This window comes from Salminus brasiliensis, chromosome 5 (genome assembly GCF_030463535.1).
Source record: "Salminus brasiliensis chromosome 5, fSalBra1.hap2, whole genome shotgun sequence".
In the NCBI taxonomy this organism is placed as follows: domain Eukaryota; kingdom Metazoa; phylum Chordata; class Actinopteri; order Characiformes; family Bryconidae; genus Salminus; species Salminus brasiliensis.
In genome coordinates this window covers 4,264,401-4,284,201 of record NC_132882.1, presented here as the reverse complement: position 1 = coordinate 4,284,201, position 19,801 = coordinate 4,264,401, and the positions used below count along the sequence as shown (strand labels likewise).

General features: G+C 45.6%; 1 protein-coding gene across 3 annotated transcripts in view; it reads left to right on the top strand.

Annotated features, from left to right (window-relative positions):
* arhgap21a (Rho GTPase activating protein 21a) overlaps nt 1-19,801 on the top strand; it is a 145,058-nt gene that overhangs the window by 63,648 nt on the left and 61,609 nt on the right. For 2 of the 3 annotated variants that reach the window (XM_072679274.1, XM_072679273.1), the window contains exons 2-3: nt 12,505-12,687; nt 18,191-18,212. In XM_072679274.1, the coding sequence (XP_072535375.1) occupies nt 12,505-12,687; nt 18,191-18,212 (205 nt within the window). Of the gene's footprint in view, nt 1-3,950; nt 3,997-12,504; nt 12,688-18,190; nt 18,213-19,801 lie in introns of those variants that run through there. The other variant, XM_072679272.1, reaches the window with a different exon arrangement.

Here is a 19,801-nt window from a genome sequence, read left to right as displayed (position 1 = left end):
TGGAATGTTTTGATCCTCAGTGAGGTCCACTAGGAGACCAGAGCGAGGCCCATCACACATCCTGCCCGTTTCGCTGGTCTTATTTTAGGCTGGTATTTTATTGCGGTCGCCTGCGGGCCTCCGCTACACTGAGGGCTTTCAGCGTCCGTCCGCAGCGCCGCTGCTCAACAACAACGAGGCCTTATATCAGGCTATTTTTGCCCCTCTTTTCCATACTGCTGGTGTGTGAAGGAACGCTGGGCTATATGCAGAGGAATGTGTGTGTGTGTGTGTGTGTGTGTGTGTGTGTGTAAGGCTGTGTGTGTGGGGTAATGAGACGCTGTTTGCCAGTGGAGGAATGGAGGGAACATGTCGTCATCTTCATGGGCTTCCTGTTTTCTCGTTGCTGCTTGTTCCTTTGGCTTCTCCACGCAGAGGCTAAACAGCCCCGCAGTTGGACGGGTTACTCTGTAAAGCAGCAGTTCTGAGTCAGAGTCCAGAGGGATTCCCACAATGCCCCGCTCCAGCACCCCTGGTCCAACTCCTTAACTACTGCGATAGCATCACACTGTCTGTTAGCATTGTGCTAACTGTCAGAGGTGTGGCGATGTGTGGATTGGTGGGTGCACTTGGGGACAAAAGTATTGGGACGCCTGCTCCTTCTTTCTTTCTCATTGTTTCTTCTGAAATCAAGGGCATTAAAAAGAGCTGATCCTGCTTTTGTTGGAGTAACTGTCTCTACTGTCCAGAGAGGAAGACTTTCTACTAGATTTTGGAGGAGGAGCATTATTGCTGTGAGGATTTGATTGCATTACAGCGACAAGAGCGCAACTCCCTAACTCATCCCAAAAGTACTGGATGGAGCAGCATCCATCCATCATTCCAGAGAACACAGTTCTTCCACTGCTCCACAGCTCCTCAATACTGGGGGGCTAAATACCCCTCTACTAGCCCACGCCTGGCAATTCCATGTCCAGAACGTCCAGGGACATTTATTATTACAGTTATTGGTCTAATCTGTATATTTGTGTCTGTTTGTTCCCCATGTGTACAATATTTACAATAATTATTTCACGTTCATTTTCTGGCTCTTCTAAAAAAAGACCAATGAGACGTCCAGGAAATCTCAGCACAAGTGCAGGCAGGTCCCGCGGGAACAGGAGTGAGAGCGCTGTCCTGATGCAGCTACTGTGTGTTGTGTGAATCACTTTGGCTCTGGGCGTCTTTTAGACCAGCATAAAGCACTTATTTATAGCAGCCGTGCCGGCAGACCTCGGCATGATGAAATATTGAAGTTTGGCCTAAGAGGTAGCCAGGCGGAGGCGGTCCGTTTTGGGGCGGGGGAGTGGTGTCTTAAGCCAGGGCCTGCTGCGGTTCCCCTGTGGTTTTATTTACTGTTTGCCATTAATGAGCTGTTCACGTGGTAGCAGCTCTCACCTTACGTAATCCTGTGTCGGGGTGTGTGTGTGTGTGTGTGTGTGTGTGTTTCCCAAAAGCTCTGTGCTATAAGCTGGTTGTTTCAGCCTGGAGGTGTGAGATGCTTGTCTGAAGAGTTATCTGATCTTTAGATACTTCTCAGAGTTTTTCCTTTGATCACCTAGTTATCTAATCCGCCAATCACGTGGCAGCAGTGCAGTGCATTAAATCACACAGATTCGGTCCAGCTGCTTCAGGTAACGTTTACATCCACCTTCAGGACGGGGAGGAAATGTGATCTCCGTGATTTTGAGAGTGGAATGATTGTTGGTGTCAGAAGTGGAGGTTTGAGGGTTTCTAGAACTGCTGAGTTCCTCAGAATGGTCCATCCAGCGAGCGGTTCTGCGGTTCTGCAGACGGGAACACCTTGTTGATGAGAGAGAGAGAAACTGTAAGACAGTGAGGGAGAGAGAGAGATTGAAAGGCAGTGGGGGGAGAGAGAGAGAGAGAGAGAGAGAGAGAGAGAGAGAGAGGGAGAGAGAGACTGCTAGACAGTGGGGGGAGAGAGAGAGACTGTAAGACAGTGGGGAGAGGGAGAGAGAGATTGAAAGACAGTGGAGAGAGGGAGAGGGAGAGAGAGACTGTAAGACAGTGGGGAGAGGGAGAGAGAGATTGAAAGACAGTGGGGAGTGAGAGAGACGACAGTGGGGAGAGGGAGAGAGAGATTGAAAGACAGTGGGGAGTGAGAGAGACGACAGTGGGGAGAGAGAGACTGAAAGACAGTGGGGGAGAGAGAGTGAGACTGAAAGACAGTGGGATGAGAGAGAGACGACAGTGGGGAGAGAGCGACTGTAAGACAGTGGGGAGAGAGAGAGAGACTGAAAGACAGTGGGGAGAGAGAGAGACTGAAAGACAGTGGGGAGAGAGAGAGAGATGACAGTGGGGAGAGAGCGACTGTAAGACAGTGGGGAGAGAGCGAAAGACTGAAAGACAGTGGGGAGAGAGAGAGAGAGACTGCTAGACAGTGGGGAGAGAGAGAGAGACTGCTAGACAGTGGGGAGAGAGAGACTGAAAGACAGTGGGGGGAGAGAGAGAGAGACTGAAAGACAGTGGGGAGAGAGAGAGAGACTGAAAGACAGTGGGGAGAGAGAGTGAGACTGAAAGACAGTGGGGGAGAGAGAGAGTGAGACTGCTAGACAGTGGGGAGAGCGAGAGAGACTGAAAGACAGTGGAGAGAGAGAGAGAGAGAGAGAGAGAGAGAGAGAGAGAGAGAGAGAGACTGCTAGACAGTGGAAAACCACGTCAGGTCCTGTTTAGTCAGCCAAGCCCAGAAAACTGAGGCTGCGGTGGCTCAGCACAGGGGCATTTTTTTGGGCACACTTTGGGCCCTTAATACCATGTCAGCCATCGCTTGAAGGTCACAGACTAATTGAGTCAGGTTGCTGACCATTCTGCGTCCCTTCATGACCACAGCTGACCCGTCTACTAACGGCTACTTCCAGCGTGATTGTGCAGCATGTCTCAAAGCACAACATCTCAAACCGGCTTCAAGCGTTGTTCTACAGTGCTGGTTCTTCCCAGCAACCAGATCTGGGTCCAGTAGAACAGCTTTGGGACGTGGCAGAACTTCAGACGCCGAAGGAATTCCAACATCTTGAGGAATCCATTATATGAAGAATTGAGGCTGTATTGGGAGTACAGGGAGGCCCAAGCCAGGCCAAATTACGTTAGTTTTTAGTACGTGGTGAATGTAAACACACACACACACACGCGCACACACACGCACACACGCACACACACACACACTAGGAGATGTCTCTCTGACTGTGATCTGAGCTTGAAAACCAGACTAAGAGAGGGAGAGAAAGAGAAAGTCTGAGAGAAATCCCACGCTGTCCTCTACAGCACTGCCAGATGTGTGTGTGTGTGTGTGTGTGTGTGTGTGTGTGTGTGTGTGTGTGTGTGTGTGTGTGGTGTTGTTAAGTGGGTGGGTTCTCTCTCTCTCTCTCTCTTTCTCTTTCTCTCTCTGACTCTCCCTCTGACAGCCTCTCTGTGGAAACATCATAACATCATGCTGTGTGTGTGTGTGTGTGTGTGTGTGTGTGTGTGTGTGTGTGTGTGTGTGTGTGTGCGCGCGTCTGTGCACAGCAGAAATTCTGAGCAGCCTTGCCGTCCCACCCTGAACTCACAGCGAAAGTGTGTGTAGCTCAGAAAGAGAGAGAGAGAGAGAGAGGGCGAGAGCGTAGTGCGCAGTGTGATCCAGTATAGCAGCAGCTCTGAACACACACACACACACACACACACACACACTCTCAGTTCACAGTCCACACACACTCACTCCGGGCTGTGCGGGACGATGCCATGCTGGCGAGGATGAACGGGGCGTCGTCTGCCTGCGTGCTGCCCCAGCCGGAGCGCTGTCTGAAGCCGGACGCTGACCGGTCTGTGGGAGAGTGTCCGTGGGTGTGTGTGTCTGGGACGGACGGCTGTGTGAGCTGCGTCTGGCTCCAGCTGCTGACTGCGGCGCACTGGGGGTGCGAGGGGGGGGTCCACTGGAATACGCTGAGGGGCTCGTCCCGGAGGAGCTGCGACCAGCCTAGGGTAAATATAAGCGTTTGGTCATCGGTCAGTTAGGGTCTAACCCCCTAAACTCCCAGGCTTGGTACCTCCTATACTCTCTTAATGGTTCTTTAGTCAAGTCTGTGGTTCCCTATAGAACCTCATCTGCTCATAGAATCATTTGGATGCTTAACGGGTCTTCACTTGCTTGGGTTTCTTTAGATTGGTGGAAAACCTGGGTTTTGTTCGGTTCTGTCCAAGTTCTATGTAGCACCCAAAAGGTTCCGCTATCTAGAACCCTTATAAAGAACCATTATTTGAAAATGTTTAATTTGTAATGGATGTATGGTCCTAGGAAAACCCTTAATTGTTGGTGTAGAACCGTGGAACTCTTTACACAAAGAGGAGGTTCTTTAACCGTTTAAAAAGGTTCTCTTGAGGGATAAAAATCTGTAAAGAACCATCTTCCAATGGGTTTCCACCAGTCTGAAGAACCGTCAGGCATGCAGGGGACTATTTAAGCAACCAGATGGTTCTCAGTTGTCACGAGTTGTCATGGTTCTATGCAGCATCATCTCCTTTACTAAAGAACCCTTGGAGAACCCGGGAAGGTAAATGATGGCTGTATCCAGATGGTTACATAATCCACTGAGGATAGCAGAGCCGGGAGGCTGGAGGAATGCGTCGCATCACATGACCGTACTGGAGAGCAGCTGCATTAGATACACTGTTTGGACAAAAGTATTGGGACACCTACACATTACACAGATAGGACCTTTTATGATCCATAGGCATTAATATGGAGTTGCCCCGTTTTCCACTCCTCATGATGAGATGGGTTGGGGGGAGGGGCTCTTGTTGCTGAATGCAATCAATCAAATCCTCACAGCAATCTTCTCCAAAATCTAGTAGAAAGCCTTCTTCTCTGGACAGTAGAGACAGTTGCTCCAACAAAAGCAGGATCAAGACCCTTGATTTCAGATGAAACGATGAAAGAGGAGCAGGTGTCCCAATACTTTTGTCCATATAGTGTGTATATGTTTAATACACTCCTCTGGGAAGGCTTTCTAAATCGGGCGGTGGCTGATGCATGGCTTAAGCTACAGTACAGCGCTACAGTGTTTAGCTGATGCTGGACTACTGCACGACAATATCCGCACCCTATTCATGTAGCCCCTCCCAGCGGGTGCACTGTACTACTGTGCAGCAACACCTGCACAAATGCACTATGTTGACAGAAGTATTGGGACACCTGTATCAGAAGAGTTTAGAGTATCTATCTCTGCTGTCCAGGGAAGACTGCATTCTGCTAGATTTTGCATTCTGGTATACACCACCTATCATTCCAGAGATGATCAATGCTCTTCCACTGCTCCACAGCTCAATGCTGGGGGGCTTTATACCCCTCTACTAGCCCACCCCTGGCATTATTAGGCAGCATTGAGCCAGCTGGTTCATGATGTTTATCTGCTCCTGCAGAGAGTCCTACTCTATTAGCAGTACGTCTCTCTACATGGACTAGACAGGCTGTGTAGTAGTAGCTGAATGCATTCGTTAGAAGGGGTGTCCACAAACATTTGGACAGATAATGCCCTAATCTTAACCACAGTAACCGTGACTCGAGTCTTATGAGGTCTTTAGTGTTGAAGTGATTTTGTTGGTACCAAAGTGCCTCCGGGTTGTTTGTCGCAGTGTTTGGAGCGGGCAGTGGTGGCAGTGGTGGAGGGTTGTGGGTTTGATGCCCACTACGCTGCCACTGTTGGGCCCACACTAATAACTATATTGCGTCATAATTACCAGCAGTTTCACAGACCCTAAAATCGAACCCTATGGGACTCCACAAGATTAAACGCTTAAACAAATGGTTGCCAGATAGTTCACAGTTGTGACAGTCAAGGTGTCGGCCCTCTTTGCTCCGGGGGGGTGCTTTGGCACGGCTGACCCTGCTCTCTGACCCCAGCTTTTGGAGAGTTGTGCAGTGAAGGGACTTAGAAATGAGCCCTGGCGGCTGATGGTGTTCAGATCTTGGATGGCAGGCTGACAACTGACTGTAATAATGCTTCATAGCCTTGATCTGAGTGTGTGTGAGTGTGTGTGTGTGTGTGTGTGTGTGTGTGTTTGTTCCCTGGCTTTCTGTTTCAGTGATCGTTCCCAGGTCGTTTCAAGCCTTAAAAGAGGAACAATAACCGAAGGGTTTTCGCGGACGCCGCTTTTAAAGATGGTTATCTCCCAGAACAGCTGGTATAAAATTCCAGAGAAATCCCCCCCAGCACGCGGCCGAGTGTCGCTGCGGTTCATAACCTTCACTAAATACAACGCCGCGCCCGCAGCCGTACAGAACACACACATTCAAAGATAAGTGGGCTGTGTTGTGGTGTGTGAGGGTCAGTATCTGACCTGTTCTCAGAGTCCTGACCTCATGTTTGTCAGAACTGACTCGGCTCTTAAAAATGCAGAGCAATAAAGTGTGAAGCGAAAGCAGAACTGAGCAGAGGAACGACGTATACAAGCATACACACCACAGATCGTGAGCTGAGGAGTGTGTGTGTGTGTGTGTGTGTGTGTGTGTGTGTGTGTGTGTGGTGCCGGCCCTGTAGTTGGCATGTTTTCTTGTGTGTGCTTAAGGAATGACTCAAACCTGCCTCTTACACACACACGCACTCGGACTGAGTCATTTTCTTAGACACACACAAGTTATTATACTTACTTATACACTACATGTCCAAATGTCCAAATGTTTGTGGACACCCCATCTAATGAATGTATTCAGCTGCACCCATTGCTGACATAGCTGTTAAGTATTACCAGTAGAATAGAACTCTCTGCAGGAGCAGATATACATGAACCTATTGGCTCCATGCTGCCTAATAATGCCAGATGTGGACGAGTAGAGGGGTATAAAGCCCCCCAGCATTGAGGAGCTGTGGAACAGTGGAAGAACAGTGTTCTCTGGAATGATGGTGGTGGAGCTCCATTCAGTACTTTTGGGATGAGGTGAGGAGGAGTTGGGGATGATGAGGTGGGGTGGTGATGATCATCCAACATCCTGACCTCACTAATGGTCTTGTGGCTGAATGCAATCAAATCCTCACAGCAATTCTCCTCCCAAAATCTAGTAGAAAGGCCTTTTTCTCTGGATAGTAGAGACATTTACTCCAAACAAAAGCAGGAGAAACCTTTTAATAGCCTTGATTTCAGAAGAAACTGTGAAAGAGGAGCAGGTGTCCCAATACTTTTGTCCAGATAGTGTGTGTGTGTATGTTTAATACATTTGGGACATATATGTGACCCCATGTTCTGACCAGATAAGACGTGTGCGTGTGTGTGTGTGTGTGTGTGTGTGTGTGTGTGTGTGTGAGACAGCGAGACAGATTAGTGTGGGATGTGTAAGTGAGAGTGATTCCTTTCACTGTTTATTCGTCACATGACCCTGACCTTTGACCTGTGTCACTGGATTTCCTTTCTCTTCCCAGTGTCTCTAGGAGTGTTTCCCAGAACTCTCTTACACACACACACACTTACTGGAGCATTGCTCTCGTGGTATTTTGATGGCATCTGCGTTCCGGAAATTGTATTGTTGGATTGGGTGTAGATGGGTCATGTGACCCCGGCTGGGACGCTCTCTCTCTCTCATCTGGCTCCAGCGGCTCGCCCCTGTCAAGGCGTGGGATCTACATATCAGGCAGCGAGTGGACAGTCAGGTCTTGAAGGTGATGGAGGTCCTGAAGCAGCGTAAGAATAGAGACACTATATATACACTGTGATGTTCTAGACGGTGACTGGGCCATCAGAACATCTCCAGAACATCAGGCAGGTCTTGTGGGGTGTTCCTGGGTGCGCAGTGGTCAGCACCTACCAAAAGTGCTCAGAAGAAGGACAACTGGTAAAGTAGCGACAGGGATCATAGATGTGCTACATGGCGGTTCCACCATGCCTTCAGAGGTCTTGTGGAGACCATGCTGAGAATGGTCAGATCTGCTGTGGTGACCACCTTAATATTAGGCAGGTACTAATGTTATGGCTGATCTGGGGGGGGGGTTGAATAATGGGATGAAATCGTGTGTGTGTGTGTGTGTGTGTGTGTGTGTGTGTGTGTGTGTGTGTGTGTGTGTCTCCCTGTCTTGCTCTCTGTATTGCGCTGTTTCTCCTGCTCTATAATTCAGCACCTTAAATTTAGCTTTGGATTAACAGCTGTGTGTGTGTGTGTGTGTGTGTGTGTGTGTGTGTGTGTGTGTGTGTGCTGACTACAGAACATTGACAGTTTTTTATTTTTTTTTAGTGTCTCTCTCGCTCTCTCTCTCTCTCTCTCTCTCTCTCTCTCTCTCGCTCTCTCTCTCTCTCTCTCTCTCTGTATGAGCTCATCTGGCTCCTCTATGAAAAACCATAAACTCAGAGAAACCCAGCCCACTCTCCAGAGACCCATACATCTCTTAGTTTTGGGGTATGTGTTGGTGGGGAGTGTGTCAGTGGTTCTAACCCCCCAGAGCGTAGTGGTGGGCTTGCGGTACAGTGGAATCTAAGATACAGAGCATAACACCTCATCTGTTCAACATGGTGTCGGAAATCTTCAGGGGATTCTGAAGCACCATCCATCATCCCAGAGAACACAGCTCGTCCACTGCCCCACAGCTCAATGCTAACCCAATGCTGGCATTATTAGGCAGCATGGTGCCAATATGTTCATGATGTTTATCTGCTCCTACACAGAGTCCTATTCTATTGGCAGCACTTAGTATCCAGTTTTATTGGTCACTACACTGAATAACTGTGCTGGACCTCAGCCCAGTGCTCAGGACCTTTATTCTGAATTTTAAAGTCTGTGAGACTAAAGGGGAGCGAGCAGCCCCTCCCTTCTCAGTTCTCCTTATATGGAAGATGGGCTGGACCCCTCGCTGATAGTGGGTGGGGGGTTGAGGGCAGATAGGGCTGGTCTTGTCTTGCTGTTTGCTGTGATGTGTGTATGATGTCTGTGGGTGACTCTGATTCAGGGTTATGAAGCCTAGAATACCGGCGGTACGAGAATTGGGGTCTGTGATTGGATCGGCCCTTTGGATCAGATTAAATATCCGATACCTGATCCAGCTAATTTTGTAAGTGTCAAGATTCAAGAGTTAATGGTCATGTGCACAGCAGAAACAAGCAGTTACACTGTCCAATTAAAACCTTACTTTGCAGTTCCTGCATTTTACAGACATAATCTTATAAATATCTATATAAAAAGAGAGAAGATATATATATATTTAAATAAATATATAAATATATATATATATATACACACACTTCTTTTGTTTCTCTCTTTTTTATTGATATTTATATGCAACTCTACACACACTCACACGTGTGTGTATATATGTATGTATGTATCTGTGTGTATATATATATATTAGTGAGTGTGTGTGTAGAAAGTGTGAGTATGTGTATATATAATGCATTTATATATATATATATATATATACACACACATACTATAGTATATATGTATTATATATATATATATATATATACTATAGTATGTGTGTGTGTGTGTGTATATATATATATATATATATATATATATATATATATATATATATGTATGCATATGTATATATATATGTATATATGTGTGTGTGTATGTGTGTGTGTATGTGTATATATATATATATATATATATATATATATATATATATATATATATATATATATAGAGAGAGAGAGAGAGAGAGAGAGTTTGTGTGTGTGTGTGTGTGTGTGTGTGTGTGTGTGTGTGTGTGTGTGTACAGTTGCATGTGGATGTGTAAAGTGCATTGTGAAAGTACAAAAGTAAACAGTATTGGTACAGTATCAGAACAGATATCCGTTCCTAGTATCAGATCGGTGCATCCCTGGTCCTAGCTAGTGGGTTGGAGTTGGAAATGACTAAACTAGGACTCTGATGGCTCGCTTTGCCATCAGCAGCCAGAGTCTGAGAGAGCACAATTGGTCATGCTCTCTCCAGGAGGGTGGATGGTGCTCTCCCCTCATCACTCGTAAGGCGATGTTGGCCGGCACGAGCGCTTGTTAGCCGGTGCGGTGGAGCTGGGGGCCCGGCGCCCTAGGGGGGTTCATGAGCAGAACCTAATTGGGAGAAAAATTCAGTGATTTTCTCTTTTTAAAAAGAGAAAAGACTAAACTGGAGGGAAAGTGAAGGGAATCTGTTGGATTTCCGTGATTTTGGCTCTTTAAAGGCGGCTGAAGTGAGTCAGGGTGTGTTTTGTATGGCTGCTGTTGTCATGGCAGATCCTGGACACGTTCAGAAAGGCATAAAGGCCGTCTGTTAGAAACAGGATACTTCACTTCTCTGTGCTCTAAAGTGGAAGGCATTTATATGCTCACACATGTGTACACACACACTCACACACTCTCACACACTTCATGACAGTTTATAATTACTTCTTTTACTGGCAGATAATAGTTCCTGTCACACCAACGGGAAGTGGGGAGTAATCTGAGCTGCTATATTGTGCCTGAATGCTGTTGCCTGGGGGGCCGTTCTGCTTCAGGTGACAGAAATGTCCACAGCACTGACTCCTGGGTTACACTACTGGTCAAAAGTTTTAGGACGCCCACATTTGTCCAGAGTTTATTGACATTTAAGCACTTCCAGTCCAGTGAAGAAGCTGAAGTGGTGCTGAAGTCCAGTGACCTCCAGTGGCGCAGAGGTCAGCAGTAAACTGTCAGGAAAGGGGCCTTTTTCCAGCAACACCTCATTGGTTAGCTGACATGACAGCATCTTGTAGCTCAGCTCAACACTGGGCCAAGCCTCAGTTCCAGCTGGGAAGAGAAGAGCTGGAGAAGAGCTGAAACCATGGGGGTGTTCTAAAACCGCAGTGACCAGCACTGTAGCCGGCCCTGTGGTGTGTGTGTGTGTGTGTGTGTGTATTGTGAGTAGAGTGTTGTAAGTGTAGGTCATGGCCTCAGATGACCCCCCTCGTGTTGTTCTTCTGGGCTAATCTGCTTTCAGGTTCTCCAGCTTTAGTTTCCAGTGAGCTTCAGCTTATCTGGGTTAATAAGAGCGGCTGTGAAATTTAAGTTACTGAAGTTTACATCAGTAATATTGATGATTTTGAATCAGTAATATTAAAAAATGTGCTTGATTTTGGGCGAAATAAAAGTCTCTGGCTTTTTATAAATGGGAAATGGGAAGTCCTCCCTGCAGAATAATTGCTATAACTTGATGTATAATTGTTTTTGTTTTTGTGTGTGTTTATTTATATAAATATAAATATAAATAAATATAAACATACATAAATAAATATAATATAAAATATAAATAAATATATTTATTATTATTATTTATGTATTTATTTAATAAATACCTACTGTTTTTTTTTTTTTTTTTAAGTTAGAAAAGTTATAAAGTTATAAAAATGACTAAGCTTTAAAGGGCCAATATCATGGAAAACTGAAGATTTCCTACTTTTGTAACTTAAAAGACTTTAATATAGGGCTGGGGGATATAGTAAACATATATTACAGTGTTTATTAGCAAACATAACATTAAAAAACACTAATATATTTACATATATTTTTGCCATATATTCACACATTTTTACACATTGTAAAACGGATGGCTGCTATTATTTTTTAAAACAATTTCTGCACATGTTTATAGAAAGTTAGATTGTAAAAAAAGTGTGTAAGTGGACTTGATATATTGATAATTATGATGATCTGATTTGGGCTGTTTAAATCGAAGCCCTTTACTTTTCTAGATTCATTTACTTTTACATTTACAGCGTTTATCTGACGCTCCTATCCAGAGTGTCTTGCATGTGAATCATGAGACACAGGCAGGAGAATGTAGAGGTAGGAGTAGGGTGATGAGATTCATATAACACGGCTGTGCGGTATCACAGTATACAGTATTATACTATTATTATTAATATTACTATTATTATACACTGACCCTTAAAGGAATGAAAACCGGTTTCCTTTGGGGTTTTAACTCAACAATACTAAAACTTTATTTTTATATGAAAAAATACATAAATAAATCAATTAGAAATTAAAATAAATAAATAAGTGAGCTGCTTTTCGAGATGAATCTGTTTTTTCAGCAAATAATTATTTCCCTTATAGATTAATTTGCTATTTTTTCTCCATTAATTAATTAATTGATTGGTTGATTGATTGATTTGATTGGTTTTAAAAAACTGGTTTAAAACAATAAGTGATTGGTTGGATTCCTTGTCTATTTTAATTTCAGTACCAGTATTAAGCAAATATGCCCCAGTTAGGAGTCTTACCAAAGAGCTGTTAGGGGTGTAGAGTGGTGCACTTGTCCATCCAGGGAATCGAAACCTGATGTGTGCCTCAGAGGAGGCAGTGTTGTTACCCCCTACACCAACACCAACACCACCCACTATACAGTATAGAGCATGGAAGAGTAGACCATCATGCTCCAGTGCTTCGGACTAGTGCTGCCTGTGATTTGGACGTTTTACCACATGATCCTGAAATGTCCAGACTGTAGAACATGACCGGCCCTGCTCTGTACTGACCCAACCCCTCTTTTTCCCCCCTCCTCAGGCGAAGCAGAAGGATGGGTGTGATCAGACGGAGAGCTGTCTCGTCTCTCCGGGGACCGAGGAGCCTTTCTCCTGGCCGGGACCCAAAACACTCCACTTGCGCAGGACCTCCCAGGGCTTCGGCTTCACGCTCCGTCACTTCATCGTCTACCCGCCGGAGTCTGCTGTGCACTACTCGCTCAAGGTCAGGGTCTGCACACACACAATCTCTTGCACACACACTCATATAGGTGTTGTAAGTGGAGCTTGATGGATATAATGCCAATATTGACAACACCTGTGGAACTACAGCTAATAGCACTTCTAAACTAAAGTCAATATGGAGACCATAATACTCTTCTCTTCGCCTGAGCACTCAGAAGAGGAGGGTCTTCAGTCTGGGTTTGAGGACAGCGAGTGTTGGACTCTGCTGTTCGGACACCCAGGGGAAGTTCGTTCCACCACTTCGGTGCAGGACAGAAAAAAGTCTGGACGCTCGTCTTCCGTGGATCTTAAAGGATGGCGGGTCGAGCCGAGCCGTACTTGAAGCTGGAAGGGCTCTCGGTGAAGTTCGGCTTTTGACCATCGCCATCAAGTACGGAGGGGCCGGCTGGTCCAGTCTTGGCTTTGTAGGCCAGCGTCAGGGGTCTGAATCTGATGAGCTGGGCAGCAGCTACAGGAAGCCAGTGAAGAGAGAACACAGCAGCAGTGGAGGAGCTGAACATGGCTGAACGTAGACCCGTACCACTGCATTCTGGATCAGATGCAGGAGCCTGATGGTGCGCAGAGGAAGACCAGCCAGAAGAGAGAGAGACTGAACGAGCACCTGGGCGACTCTCTAGAGAGAGGCAGGGTCAAATTCTCTGGATGTTGTACAGAAGAAATCTGTGTGTGTGAGTGTGTGTAGATAGATAGATATAGAGATAGATAAATAGAGAGAGAGAGACAAGGTACCTGAGCTGGCCGCATCCCTCAGCTGGCTCTATATATATACACACACACACACACACACACACTGTTATTATATATATATATATAATAACAGTGTGTGTGCGTGTGTGTGTGTGTATATTGCTACTGTCCCACAAAAACCTTCTCCTACAATCTCAAATCTCAACTTTACAGGAGAAGGAAAAAACCTACTTAGCTTTCAATGGAAGTCAATGTAACAAGATCGTATATAGAGTCATCGTGGAGCATTTCTATTGGTCTATTCATCATGAAATTCTAAAATAACGTAAAGAACATCTGCCCCATTCACATTATGTCAAAAAGTGAAAAACGGGAAAAATGAAGTTACAGGGTTTTTAACCAACACAGACAATATTCAGATCAACAGAAGATCAGAGTTTCTGATTGGAGGAGCTCCATATTTTTAATGACTTAACTAAACCTCTCAACCAGTTATTAATGCTCACAGTAACTGTGATGATGGACAATATGCCTGATTCCAGTGCTAGCTCTGTTACAAACCAAAAGTAAAGCTGTGTGTGTGTGTGTATAGTGTGTTGTGTGTGTGTGTATAGTGTGTTGTGTGTATGCTTTCTCAAGCAGTAGCTTCTGTCCAGTCCCAGCAAGCTCTGAATTGTTGAAAGTCGCTACTGACAGCAAATCACTGAAACAGAACAACCCTCATAACCGTGAAATCAACTTTTTCCAGTATTAGAAACAGTGCAGTCAGCTGACCTGCTGCAGGATTTCCACAACTGCAGACCCAGCCTTGTTCCTGCAGAGCTGTTTGTGGCGTTCGAGGTTCTTTACAAAGCAAAGGGATCGTTTAACTCACGAGACGTTCACCTGCATTAAAGCAGCTTTATGTAAGAACTGGTACTTTTGCTCCTGGGCTCCCTCTACAGTTCAACAGGAGAGTATAACATACCTTAACCGCACTTCTGTGAACCCAAATCACGCTCTGAGCGCCCCCTCATGGACAGCTAGCTGTACACATGCATTTCTGGACAAGCTGAGAGAAGCTCCAGAAGCTTGATCTGAAGGTACAGCAGCATGTGGGCTGGGTTCTGGAGAGAGGTTCTCCTCCTGCAGCTCCACCACCAAAGCTCCATAGTGCAGTAGCAGCAGCAGTGCTCCGGCCCGGAGTGGGAATGACGGAGACGCTGTTCTCCCCCTGTATGTCCAGATGTTTGTGGACACCCCTTCCTATGAATGCATTCAGCTACTTTAAGCTGCATCCATTGCTGACCCTGGCCCTTTAGATAGTACTGCCAATAGAATAGGACATCATTAGCACCATGCTGCCTAATAATGCCAGGCGTGTGCTAGTGGGGTATAAAGTCCCCCAGCATTGAGGAGCTGTGGAGCAGTGGAAGAGCTGTGTTCTCTGGAATGATGGATGGTGGAGCTCCATCCAGTACTTTTGGGAGTTGGTGATGAGCAGTGGGTTTGGTGATGATCCAACATCCTGATCTCACTAACTGTCTTCCCTCTGAATGCAATCAAATCCTCACTGCAATGCTCCTCCAGAAAGTTTTCTTCCTTGGACAGTAGAGTTTACAGTTACTCCAACAAAAGCAGGCTAAGCTCTCTTAAATAGCCTTGATTTAAGAAGAAACAATGAAATAGGAGGTGAGCAGGTGTCCCAATACTTTTGTCCATGTAGTGTGGTTTGCTAGTTTGGATATTTGATAGCTGGGTTCTAGCTTACACACTGCAGGTTTAACTGAGTTACAGAGTGTTGTGTAACTGCATTAGGCTCCATCAAGTTGAGATCCTCGCTGTCAGAGTGCAGTTAACTCGTTTAGCTGAGTCCTGATGGCAGTAGGTGGGTCTTGTGGTCAGCAGTATTACTCCTGCCCTCAGAGCCACATAGAGCTCCTTAGTGAAGACGCATCCACTCAGACTAATGGGATAATTAGGCAGCTTTCCTCTCCGGGCAGCTTCAGCAGTAGCAGTAGCCAGAGGTGGCCGAGAAGGATAGGGAATATCACAGATAAGCACTTTTTTATTGAATTATTTATTATTATTATTATTTTTGATCCAGCAATATTTGTTTCTATGTTGGAGCAGTTTGGTGTGAAGTGCTAGATTCCGTACTTGATGCCGATGGTCAAAAGCAGATCTGCACCAAGAGCCCTTCCAGCCATCCTTTAAGATCCACGGAAGACGAGCGTCCAGACTTTTTACTGTCCTGCACCGAAGTGGTGGAACGAACTTCCCCTGGGTGTCAGAACAGCAGAGTCCAACACTCACTGTCCTCAAACCCAGACTGAAGACCCTCCTCTTCTGAGAGTACTCAGGCGAAGAGAAGAGTGTTATGGTCTCCATATTGACTTGTGTTTAGTAGAGTCTAAGATTAGAGGGGTCTTTTGGATCCAAGCCAATTTGAACTAGCTCAGGATATACAAGGTTTTTGCGTGAAAGCAACAGATAAACATCATGAACCTATTGGCACCATGCTGACTAATAAAACCAGGCGTGGGCTAGTAGAGGGGTATAAAGCCCCCCAGCATTGAGCTGTGGAGCAGTGGAAGAACTGTGTTCTCTGGAATGATGGATGGTGGAGCTCTATTCAGAACTTTTGGGACCGGTTGGGGAGGAGTTTGGGATGATGAGGTGGGATTGTGATCATCATCCAACATTCTGACCTTACTAACACTTTTGTTGCTGTATACAATCAAATTATCACAGCAATGCTCCTCCGAAATCTAGTAGAAAGCCTTGCTAGCCGAAAACTGGGCTTAGAACTAAATTCAACTTCCAGCAAGATGGATTGTTTCCTTCATGTCACTATATGTCCAAATATTTGTGGACACCCCCTCTAATGAATGCATTCAGCTACAAGCAGAACCTCCCTGCATTGAGCGTTCTCATTGGTGCTCCATCATTCCTGCATCCTGACCTCACTAATGCTCTTGTTGCAATCAAATCCTCACAGCAATTTTAGTACCCTAGATGTCAGTAAAAACAACAAGGCGTCCAAATACTTTTGTCCATTAAGTGTATTTGTTTATTTGTCTCTATGATTGCTTATTTTCACCGCTTTAACGTCAGTCAGCCATAACATTAAAACCACTGACGGGCAACGTAAAGAAGGTTTGATGATCTGGGTCCTATGGCACCTGTCAAGGGGTGACCAAATCAGGTAGCAAGCACACGGTCAGTTCTTGAAGGTGATGAAGGTGCTGAAGCAGCGTAAGAATCTGAGACACTTTGACAAGAACCAGAAACTGTGATGTTCTAGACGATGACTGGGTCATCAGAACATCTCCAAAACATCAGGCAGGTCTTCCCGGTATGCAGTGGTCAGTATCTACCGAAAGTGGACCAGCAATGGGCCATGGGCGTCCAAGGCCCAGTGATGGAGGCCTCACTTCACAACTTACAGGGCTTAAAGGATCGGCTGCTCGTTTCAAGCCATAACATTAAAACCACCCAACGGCATGGGACTCCACAAGACCTCCACAAGATAGCGTCCTGTGCTATCTTGACACCTACAGAGGTCTTGTGGTGTCCCATGCCTCAACAGGTCACAATGTTATAGCTTGAAACAGGACCAGGAGAGCTCCAGCATTCTGCAGAGTGTCAGACTGGATCTGTGGAGCTGTTAAAGCTTGCGAGGCCTGGTTCCTCTTTTAGTGTTCTGTACAGTACATATCTTCTCAAGCTAGGAGATCCACAGTGGATATGACTGAAGCTGACACTCAGAAATGCCGTAGTCAGCAGTTCCACAGTGTTAAAGATGGCTGTGGTCAGACCCTGCTGTGCCAATCTGGTTTAACCTAGATCTTGTATCATTTAGCAAAGCTGTTCTCAATATAAACCCTGGACTTCCCCTGAATGTCCTGCAACACACACACACACACACACTGGATTCAACTTGCTGGATGGTTGTTGACCTTCAAGTTGCAGGGTTGCAGCTACCCACTATTTCTAGAGGTGGAACGGTACGTGTGTAGCTGTAGGAGAAACGGGGAATCATATGGACAAAAGTATTGGGACACCTGCTCGTTCATTGTTTCTACTGAAATCAAAGGGAATTATAAGAGTTTCTCCTGCTTTTGTTGGAGTAGCTGTCTCTACTGTCCAGGGAAGAAGACTTTTTTGGAGATTTTGGAGAAGCTTTGCTGTGAGGGTTTGATTGCATACACTGACAAGAGCGTTAGTGAGATCAGGATGCCGAATGATGATGATGATGATGATGATAATCACCACCCCACCTCATCATCCTCAACTTCCCCAACTCATTCCAGAACTATTGAACTATTGAGATGCTGGGGGGCTCTATACCACTCTGGCCCACCCCTGATGCCTACATTAGGCAGCGTGGTGCCAATAGGTTCATGTATATCTGCTCCTGCAGAGAGTTCTATTCTATTGACGATACTTCTCTACAGAGACTAGACAAGCGGTCTATGTGTGTGTGCATTTGCACATCTGTGTCAGCAATGGGTGCAACTTAAAGTAGCTGAATGCTGAATTCATTAGAAGTGGTGGATGTTGCTCCATCCAGTACATCCAACATCTTGACCTCAAAGTCTAGTAGAAAGCCCTTGGTTTAAGGGGATTGGTGAATGAGCTGGTGTCCCAATACTTTTGTCCATTCAGTGATCTTATACTCTGGGAGGTTTCAGCTGCTGGACTTCAGTGTTGAATAAACTGAAAGGGTTTCGTTGAGTCACCTGTCGTTGTCCTTGTTGTTGTCGTCTGTAGTATCAGTCCTCTAAAGGCCTTTGTCTCCTTTTCTCTTACAGGACGAAGACAATGGCAGTCGAGGTGAGTTTTACTCACACACACACACACACACACACACACACACACACATACACTCTGTGTACTCTCCTCTAAGAGCTCTGTAACCCAGTTGTGGTTTTGGCTGGCATGAGTAATGATAATAGACTCATTCACAGTGAGAGGAGCTCCATATCTCTGTGGTCCATCACGAGGGCAGTGCCTGAGGGTGGGCAGAGCTTCGGCTAAACAGGCTGAGAATAACAGCAGTGATGAGCTCCGTTTCCCGTACCAGTGGCTTTAATCATGAGACTGACTGAGGATCAGGGTAGTGCTGTCTGAATTAAGAAGACATGTAGAGAAGTGTGCAAAAGTTTGGGCGCCTCGATACAGGAAACAACCTTACATTTGAAAGTAAGATGAGCGAATCCTTTAGGATGAGTCAAATGAGTCAGAGGTATTGACATTCATCACAGGTAGAACTAAGTGGAGATACGAGGGTTTAAAAGACTTCTGTAGAAGCTGAAGTATCAACTGAAGCTTTTTACTCCAGTAAAAGTGTAAAAGTACTGGTTTCAGAACGACTTCAAGTAGAACAGTAAAAGTAATGGAAGGAAAACAAAGGCCGAAAGCTTAGGCCTCGCCACAGGGGTCTATAGTGCCCTACCCCCCCCTCCCCAAAAACTCATTTCTCTAAAAGTCATAATGAGGAGAATGATCTATTAAAATGTTTATGTTAAAAATGTTGGGCTGCACTAGGCTCCTGTTTCAGCTGCAGATCTGCCCATTGAAAATGAAGCATTTCAGTAATATCAGCTCTATTAAAGGAGCGTCTCTGTGCTCTACTGAGCATCAACATGAGCTTCATGGAGGAAAATATGAGGAGTCGTTGTCTAGAAGTTCTGTAAAGCTGCAGAAAGTCAGACTTCAGAGGCGTGTGATCAATAAGCTTTATTGGAATGTAAATGTGGGGCTCAGTCGGGACGTTTCACTGCAGCTCTCTTGAGTCTCTGCCACGGACACAGTCTTCATACTAGACTACAGACGTCTGCTGTGAGCTCACTGGAGAGGGACGGGACGTGTGCAGGTGTGATGGATCTCTTATAAACCAATAGGGAGTCAGAATGGAGTCTGTTTATACTTCTCATCCAATCACGATCAGACTCGCACTTTCCGGATGGAGAGATTTATCTGGAGAGGGTTTTTATTGATGACGAGCCGGAATGAAAACAAAGGGGAATGAAATAGGAGGAACGAGGCTGATTTTAAAATGTAAGGAGGAGAAAGTTCAGATAATTGGGGGAAAATGTAAAGTATAAATAACCAACATTTCTACTTAAGTAAGATAACGAAGTATTTGCACTCCATTACTTGACACCTCTGCATTGAGTTAACATCTGCGGTGCAGGCTAGAAAAAGTAAGTGAACCCTTGGATACACTAATCGACTAATTCAGTTAGCTGTTGTATCGGGGCTGAGGAGCCGTGCTTTCCTCCAAGGAGACATGGGCTAGTCTTCTCTCCCCTAGTGTTGGGGGCATTGCTAGTGATAGGAGGAGTTCACATGAACAGGGATTGGGTAATCAGCCCATCAAACTGGGTCGAAAAATGGGGTAGAATTGAAAATTAATCAAA